Consider the following 9,292-nt stretch of genomic DNA (forward strand, 5'->3'; position numbering starts at 1 on the left):
GAACCCCTCTGACTGAGGCCGTGTCTGTGACGCATGTCTATTCTTTAAAAAAAAATGTTATTATTTGATTGAACCATTATTTAACTAGGCAAGTCAGTTAAAAACAATTCTTATATACAATGACGGCCTACGTGTAAAGCCCCCCGGCCTTGATAATATTGTTTAACAAAATACAATTAGTTTAGATGTTGTAACCAGGTCACTGTACTCCTCCGGCGCCTAATGGATGGGCGCACTACAACCAGCTGCATGTCTGACCACCTCTGATGTTTTGGGCATTCGCCACCTGACCATCATGAGCTGTGAACACAACAGCTGAGGCAACATTGATAATGAATTCCCGAAATAACACTGACCAACCCTGAAGTCTCGGTGCCTTCAAAGGGTGGTATTTTGTTGTTGTTTTTGACAAGAGGGAGGAGGGAGTAATCAATTATGCACTCAAGATGTTGTTGGCTTTGTGGCCAGTTTGGGTTTGCATGGATTGCCCTGCTTTTCTCCTGAAGAGCAGAACAGTGATTATGCATAAATATATTAGGTTTTGATTTTGTGGATCCAATTAAAATAGTTTCTCCGGAACCATCTCTTATAGAACTGTTATTGGAGAGCTTTTTAAAAATAATGTTTTAAAAAAACAAAACCTTTTCACTTTCACAAATGAGAGCAAACAGAAAAAGGAATGTCTGTAGAAAATCTGGAAAAATATGCTTACTTTTAGGTAATCGTTTTCTGATCTCAGTTCTTCGATTTCCCTGACAAATTCTTCATGCATGCCATCCATGAACTCTTCTGTCAGGTCGGAGAAAGCCAGGGAAGTGCTGGCAGGCACCCGGCTATCGAACGAGGTGAGAGATCGTTCATCCCCCGGAGAAATGCTCCCCTCCCCGGTCTCCACTCCAAAGGAGAGTCGGTCCTTATCTACGGGGGTCTTGGCATGATGGTCACCACGAGTACCCCTATCCGGTGGTCCATCTCCGCAGTCCCTGCTCGGTTTCTCGCCCTCAGCCCCCCCGCCTCGGCTACTGGATTCGGTGTCACTACTCAGAGCTTCGGTGGAGAGTTTATTCTCCTCCGAGGCGCAATCGGAGATCTCAGAACTGCTATCCGTTGGCGACAGCTTGCCCGCGGCGCAACCAGAGTCTTTGCTCAGGTCGTCCGAGGCGTTGCTTGCATCCGCCACCTTCTTCCGACCACCTTTCATCGATTTACTGCCGCTCTTCTGGGCACTGGCAACCGATAGTGTGGATTTCCCGGGCAGTTTTCCTTTCTCTGATTTGGTCTCTTTTCCGCTACCTGGACTACGCCTGGACACCCGGCTGCCTAAATGTATGGATCCTGGTTTAACGCTCAGTGTTGGTGTACCGATGCCTCCCCGGATCTTGGTGAGGGACCATCCAGGCACATCCTTGGGTCTAGCGGGTGACGGAGCCCGGTTGATCTTTTTCTTCTCGTTCACTTGGATGGACTGCACTACGGGCTGTTGCTCGAACTGGTGCTGTTGTTGGGGCTGCGCCTGCCCGCCGTTGGCGTTCTCCGTCCCGCTTTCCATTTTGTGCCTGTGTCTCCTTTCCTTGGGCGAGACAAAGTGAGTTGGCGAATGAACATCAGCCTTTGTCTTTGTCATTCATTCCGCTTTGACAACTACAGAAAACAGAAACGAAACCCCTATCAGAAGAGGTAGAAGTTGAAATTTGTCTCACAACTGCAAACAAATACACTGTAACAATCCCGAATAACCCGGATGCAGCAGCGAAGAAAGACAGGAACTGCAAGTTGTAACACGTTGTGATGATGTTTCCCCGGTTTTAAGATGACTTTCGTTGAGGTTTTTGCCCCTCTTCTACTTATCTTGCATTAGGCGACTCTCTCCACGGCGCGGTTTGAAGTGGTAGGAACAGTGGCAGTGTGCTCCCGAGGTTTATTTCTCCGCCCAGCTAGCGGTTCTTTTCTGTGACGAATTTAGAGCATCACTTGGAGCTCTCTGCTGCCACCCAGACACGTAGATCGTTTCAAGAAGCACACGTGAGACTACAATAAAACTAGGATGCATATAGACTTACTACAAACATAGGCTATAGGCTGCCTATTTAATTCAGGATCAAACTTGATTTGGACGGTGAACTATACAGGGTCTAATACGCAGTACTTCATTTGTAGATCGGGAGGTACCGGGAGGTACCGAAACAAAATGTTTGAAATGAAACCTTTATTTAACTAGGCAAGTCAGTTAAGAACAAATTCGTATTTATAATGACAGCCTACACCGGCCAAACACCGACGACGCTGGGCCAATTGTGCGTCGAACTATGGGACTCCCAATCACCGCCGGTTGTGATACAGCCTGAATGTACTCTTGAACGTTGTAATAGTAGAATGCGCAAGGTGCAATTTCGAAATTGGGTAGTGCATCATCACCTTCGAGATCTACTTATAACTTGTCAGAAATGTCCAGATCAACTTGCCCATGTCAGCCAAATATGTTTTATTTGTATTTGTATTTGTATTTATTAAGGATCCCCATCAGCTGCTGGCAAGGCAGCAGCTACTCTTCCTGGGGTCCAGCAACATTTTAGCCCATAGTATTGTTGTATTTTTTTTGTCACTGAAATATCCCATGAATACAAGTCATACGTGGCACAATGTATAGAATTGCAAGAAAACGAGCTTTAAAACTCCAACATTTTCTTTGTTCCGCAAAGCTGGCAAAGTTTGGGAACCCCTGCTATAAGGAAATATATGATGAAGTGCAACTCTGGAGAGGTGAGAGCTGCAGGCTTGAGGTCTATCAGAGCAGAGAGGGAGAGATATCATAGAAAGTGAATCTCATTCTAGTCCTGCGAGAGATAGAGGCTCGGCTTCTCACACAGCCACTGCCACGCATTGGTCCCAAACATAGGTTACAAAGTTGCGCAAATCATAAGCCCGGGCCGGCTCAACCGTTATAGAACATGTTTACTCGTTGCTATGGTAGCATCGCTATTTATGAACATAGTTTCCTCTGAGGAGACATAATTTGGCCTGCAGCATGACATCAGCAGTATTTTCACTGAGAGACACTTGGTTCTGTGGCCCTTCTCCGGTTTGACAGTGGTGTATTCAGTTCACATTTATTTATTTATCTGTTATTTTACCAGGTAAATTGACTGAGAACACGTTCTCATTAGCAGCAACGACCTGGGGAATAGTTACAGGGGAGAAGGGGGATGAATGAGCCAATTGTAAACTGGGGATTATTAGGTGACCGTGATGGTTTGAGGGCCAGATTGGGAATTTAGCCAGGACTCCAGGGTTAACACCCCAACTCTTACAATAAGTGCCATGGGATCTTTAATGACCTCAGAGAGGTCAGGACACCCGTTTAACTTCCCACCCACAGGGCAGTGTCCCCAATCACTGCCATGGGGGATTGGGCTGTTCTTTTTTTTTTAGACCAGAGGAAAGAGTGCCTCCTACTGGCCCTCCAACACCACTTCCAGCAGCATCTAGTCTCCCATCCAGGAACTGATCAGGACCAACCCTGCTTAGCTTCAGAAGTAAGCCAGCAGTGGTATGCAGGGTGGTATCCATCATTGCCAGCACACACAGAGGCTTGAGTCCACAGGGGCCCCCACAACACATTCTGGCCTGCTTCCATTTCACTTGAGCACACCTGTGTGTATATTCACCTCCTACGATCTTTCTTTCTTTCACTTATTGTTCATCGAAACAGGCTCTATTGTTCTCTTTCTCTCTCTCCCTCTCCCTCTCACACGCACACATACACACAAGTATTCATGCACGCATGCACGGATGCACACACAGTATAATTTCATATGCTGTAATAATATGTGTAATCCTAGCGTCGTATAGGCAGTTATTATACAACCACATTAAAACGTATAAATTAACACCTTAGGGTATAAGCACAAGTTTCAGTCTCAATGCTGTAATATTCTTTTAACACTTGTATATGTTTTCTCTTGATCATGTGTTGTTTTGTCTGTCGATTTGCCATGTGCCAGAATGAGTCTATCAGACTAACAATTCAACACAGATCTAAGCCTCAGTGGAAGAATGGTATTCTCTGAATAATGACGCAGGAATCACACAGGAGCACAAAGCCCATACTCCCTAATTACCTTACTATGTAATGACTGCTTAATACTATGCTGTTCACACACACCAACACGCACAGACACACACAGACACGCATGCGTGCGGGCACACACACACGTGCGGGCACACACACACACACACACACACACACACACACACACACACACACACACACACACACACACACACACACACACACACACACACACACACACACACACACACACACACACACACACACACACACACACACACACAGCGCAAAGCTCCTGGTTAACTACTCACAGGCTTAATTCCAGCCTATCCAGGGTCTAATACAGGCTGATATTTACCTCCAGCTCCTCAAAAGCATATTAATATTGGATTCATAAACTGTAAAGGCAATCTTGTAAAGCCAGCAATGGAATAATTGTAATGGGGGTAATATTTCTAATCTATGAGCTCCAAAATGATTGAGACAGTGACAAATGTTTTGTTGTTTCGTCTCTGTAGTCCAGCATTTTGGATTTGAAATGATACAATGACTATGAGGTTAAAGTGTAGACTGTCAGTTTTAATTGTTGAGGGTGTTTTCATCCTTAGAAGTTACAGCCGTTTAGAAAAACACTTCAACACGAATGTGAATGCTTCCATGATTGTGGATAATCCTGAAGGAATCCTGAATAACGACGAGTGAGAAAGTTACAGGGGCATAAATATCATACCCCCCCCAAAACAAAAACAAAAATGTGTCACTGCCCCAAAACGTTTGGAGCTCACCTGTTATACCTCACATGTGACCCGTAATAAGACTATGCAATTAATGGACACAGTCTATTAAAAGGTATATCTGACTCCATTTAACATTATAGTAAAACCATGTGCAATCAAGTATTATGCGTTTTGCTGACTAAGACCAAGGAATGGTCATGAGAAGCGATTACCAAAGAAAGCATTATTTCATAACTTAATCAAAATGAATGGATTCAAATACAAGGCATGGAGATACTGACATTAACAAAGAACAATTGTAGGCACATATATCCCGAAGTTAACTTACAAGACAAAACAAAGAGATACCTACTAGGCCAAAGGCCTAGACGCCTAGGAAATAAGCAAATATCATACAACTGTTCTCCAATGGACAGGATGCAGGATAGTAGAGAGAAAACAGACCTTCATTCCATTTATAACAGCTGAAGGTGTAACTTCTTCAAGCAAAAAAAACAAAACCCACCATTGACCGATCAAACTATGCCAAGTTTACAGTAACTTGATCACCCAGGCCAAATCTCCACAGGGTGTCACCGCATCTAAATGCTTGTGTGTGGGTCGAGACCAATGGAAACAAGACAATACAACCCCTTTACATCGAATCATTTAGAGTTCAGCCTGTACAGACACAAGTTACCACAGAGACCATACATCCATATAGATGGCACCAGAGTCCTCCTCAGGGGACAAGTTTCAGAAAGATACCAGAGATGGATACCGTGTCGTTATTCTGTCACACATTCCAGTAACCAGTCCTCTGAATACCGTAGAGAGAGATACTTATCTACCTCACTTGCTTTGGCAATGTCAACATACGTTTCCCATGCCAATAAAGCCCCTTGAATTGAATTGATACATTTTGATCCCTTGATGGGGGAAGGGCTGACTGATCCTTGAGTATTGTTTTGGTCCATTTGCTGTTCGGCCAGAGGTGGCAGAGAGCACATAAATTAGGGCTGAGCCTATAGAATGCCACAAAGTAGGGGTCATGATTAGCTGTGAGCTTCCTCCAGGGATCACGTAACAACATTAGGCTACATAAAACCTATCAAGGGGGATTTGCACAGAGAGAGTACATGGAAGGCTGTCAGCATCTCAGTGGGAAACCGGCTCCATTCAATGCTATCTATCTATCTATCTATCTATCTATCTATCTATCTATCTATCTATCTATCTATCTATCTATCTATCTATCTATCTATCTATCTATCTATCTATCTATCTATCTATCTATCTATCTGGCTGTCGATAGATAGTGATGATAACATAGCAACAAGTTCTATAACTAATATTTCATAGGGTATTTTATGACTTCGGCCAGCTAGGCAGCCAAAGCTTTTCTCTGTCCTGGCACCCCAATGGTGGAATGAGAATCCCCGTAACGTTAGGATAGCAGAGTTCCTGCCCATCTTCCAAAAACAACGTAAACCCTACCTCTTCAAAGAGTATCTTAAAAAAGACATCTCAGTCTTACCCCCCCACACACACACACACACTTTGCTAATATCTACTTTATTGAGGAAAAATCAACTTACTACAACTGTGACAACTGTGAACTATGTGGTTGTCTCACCTATATGTATCATGAGATGAATGCACTAACTGTAACAGTAAGAGCATCTGCTAAATGACTCAAATCTAAATGTATATGCCATCTGCAAGGATGGGCGTAGTGTCAACAAAGCACTTTGTGGTGCCAGCCAGGGCTGCCAGGTCTGCCTTCTTGGCACAGCCAGGATATGGCGTGGAATCACAGGTGGCATCTGGGCCCAGCGCTTCACCGATCACAGAGCTGGAACGGGGAAGGAGAGACGACCAACGCTCATTAATAGTAGACATAGTCCTTAATTACCTAACACCTCCTTCTTTCCCTTCCAGTATATTATAGTCAAATTATATGAACTCCATCCTCTCTGGACATAAAGCAGTATAGGCTAATACCATACAGAAAAAACTGCTGTCCAAGCAAGTCTTTACATTACAGTAATTGGAATCCAGTCATCCTCAACATACGTTTTGAGAACTTGTTATGGCGATTAGCGATCAGCAGTGCTATTCCTTAAGTATGCCAGCATTCTCAGAGACAGATTTCAACCGTGATTTAAACAGCCCCAACCGCTGGTGGGATATGAAGTAAGACTATTTATAGTATGGATAATGAGCATTTCTTCAGCTTTCACCCCTGATCCCGATGGCCTGCGTAACTGTAACCATATCAACATTAGGATCCCCTACTGATCTGTTGTCGCTCAAAGAGCTAGATGAACACTATTTCTGCGGCGCCGGTGATTTTCCACCATGTTTCCAGAGTGAATGGTTAGGATGCCAACAATGACGATAACTGTGTGTTCATCTTTTATCTGGCCATGTTACTGTGTTCCTCCGCTTGTTCTTTGTTGATGTGTCACATGGGAGGCTCAGGCTCCTTAAATCCTTAGATCCTTAAAATATGGCGGTGAGTGACATACATCACAGTAATGGCACGTGACCTTTGTGTGTAAGGGTAAGCCTACATTCAATTTGAGCTGTCTTTTGAATCAAACGGCCAAATACATTTGTTTCTGTTTTATTATTTGATATTCTCACAACATCGGTGTTGCCTTCAATTCACTCTCAAAGCAGTTACAGATTTGAACCATTGACAGATTTCATCTAGAGATTGTGAGACAACATATATTGGAAACGGAATAGATTTCTGTTCAAACTGACCATGGAAGTAGACCAAGAAAATGCATCACATGCATCACAGTTCTCTACCTCCATCTAGTGGGAATATGAAGAATAGCCACGAAGGATGGATTCCGCAAAGGCAAATCAGGGCATGTCACCTGAGGTACTGGTAAGAGTGAATTAGACTAACCCTGAAATGAATATGACTACTCCTTGAAGTACACAACAATTTCTCAGAGAAAAACAACTATGTGATATGTCATTTATGAAAAGCCTATCTGATTATAAAATATATGGCACTTTCATGTCATACACTCAAAGCCTTCTTGTTCAAGCCATATTCCACAGGAATAAAATTGTTTTGGACCCGTAGTTATGATATGCCGAGAGAGAGAATAGTTTTTTTTCTTCTCCGAAATCGCTGAAACAAAACCAGCCTGTGGCATTCTCTAGCACCGGCTAGCTGTGTAATTACCGTACATAATGCTGAATGACTTCTCTGAGGCCGGGCTCAACAACTTCCCTCTCGGTTGCCATGAACCATCGGGGCGAAGCGGCTTCAACAATGGCCATAATTATGCACTCTCTCTGTGCAGAGCGATGGATTGCTTGCCTGTGGTTAAACTATTAATAAATTCCCCCTGGTTTTTAGGAGGGTGAGGGTAGACAAGCAGATCTATGTTTTGTTGAAGAGCCCAGAACTGGACAGTACTTGAATGGGATAAAATAACACCCCCACTCACCAAATCATCAGACTTTAATATAGAACAAAACTAGGACAAGAACTTGTCTGATCCACTCAACATCTCATCTGCTCTCAGTGAAGGATTGGAAATGAATTGTTATGCTCTCTCTCCCTCCTCCAGTGTCTCTCTCTGATATGAAACTCACACACACAGACACACACACTAGTCATTTGACCCCTACTATATGTACATAGCTAACTCAACTATCTCGCACCCCTGCACATCGACTCGGTACTAGTACTCCCTGTACATAGCCATGTTGTTGTTTTTTACCTGTTATTCCTTGTGTCTCTCTATATATCTATATATATCTATATCTCTATATATTTTAAAATAGATATATCTTTAGCTCTGCATTGTTGGAAAAGGACCCGTAAGTAAGCATTTCACTGTTAGTACACCTGTTTTTTTACAAAGCATGTGGCAAACAACATTTGACTTAGTAATTAGATACGTTTTTGGCATACATCTCCTTTTCCCTAATGTGGATTAAAAAAAACATGTTTTTGTATCCTTAAAAAAATGAATACTGTGTGTAATGTTATTTAGTCCACCCACCAGCCAGCCTGTGTGTGTGTGTATTCTGTATTTACACTGAGTGTACAAAACATTAAGAACACCTGCTCTTTCCACAACATAGGCTGACCGGGTGAATCCAAGTGAAAGTTATGCTCCCAAATTGATTTCATTTGTTAAATCCACTTTAATCATTGTATATTAACGGGAGGAGACCGTTTATGGTAGTAGGTGACAGGAGCACCGGTTTTAGTGTGTCAAGAACTGCAACGCTGCTGGGTTTTTCACGCTCAACAGTTTCCCTTGTGTATGAAGAATGGTCCACCACCTGTGGGTGTCAACATGGGCCAGCATCACTGTGAAACGGTTTCGACACTTTGTAGAGTCAACTAACTCCCTGAAGAATTGAGGCTGTTCTGAGGGGGGAAGGGGGGAAGGGGTGCAACTCAATATTAGGACGATGTTCATGGTTCGTAGGCTCAGTGTATGTGGATCAGGCGGTCCAATTCAAG

The 9,292-nt window shown here is 43.3% G+C and overlaps 1 protein-coding gene across 4 annotated transcripts in view; it reads right to left on the minus strand.

Moving 5' to 3' along the window:
• Nucleotides 1–1,960, minus strand: part of LOC118361108 (protein SOGA1-like) — a 71,899-nt gene extending 69,939 nt beyond the window's left edge. For 3 of the 4 annotated variants that reach the window (XM_052482988.1, XM_052482987.1, XM_052482985.1), the window contains exon 1: nucleotides 713–1,960. In XM_052482988.1, coding sequence (XP_052338948.1) covers nucleotides 713–1,624 — 912 coding nt within the window. In that variant the 5' untranslated portion in view covers nucleotides 1,625–1,960. The remainder of the gene's footprint in view (nucleotides 1–712) is intronic. The other variant, XM_052482986.1, reaches the window with a different exon arrangement.
• Nucleotides 1,961–9,292: the final 7,332 nt, after the last annotated feature.

This window comes from Oncorhynchus keta, chromosome 28 (genome assembly GCF_023373465.1).
Source record: "Oncorhynchus keta strain PuntledgeMale-10-30-2019 chromosome 28, Oket_V2, whole genome shotgun sequence".
Classification (NCBI taxonomy): Eukaryota; Metazoa; Chordata; class Actinopteri; order Salmoniformes; family Salmonidae; genus Oncorhynchus; species Oncorhynchus keta.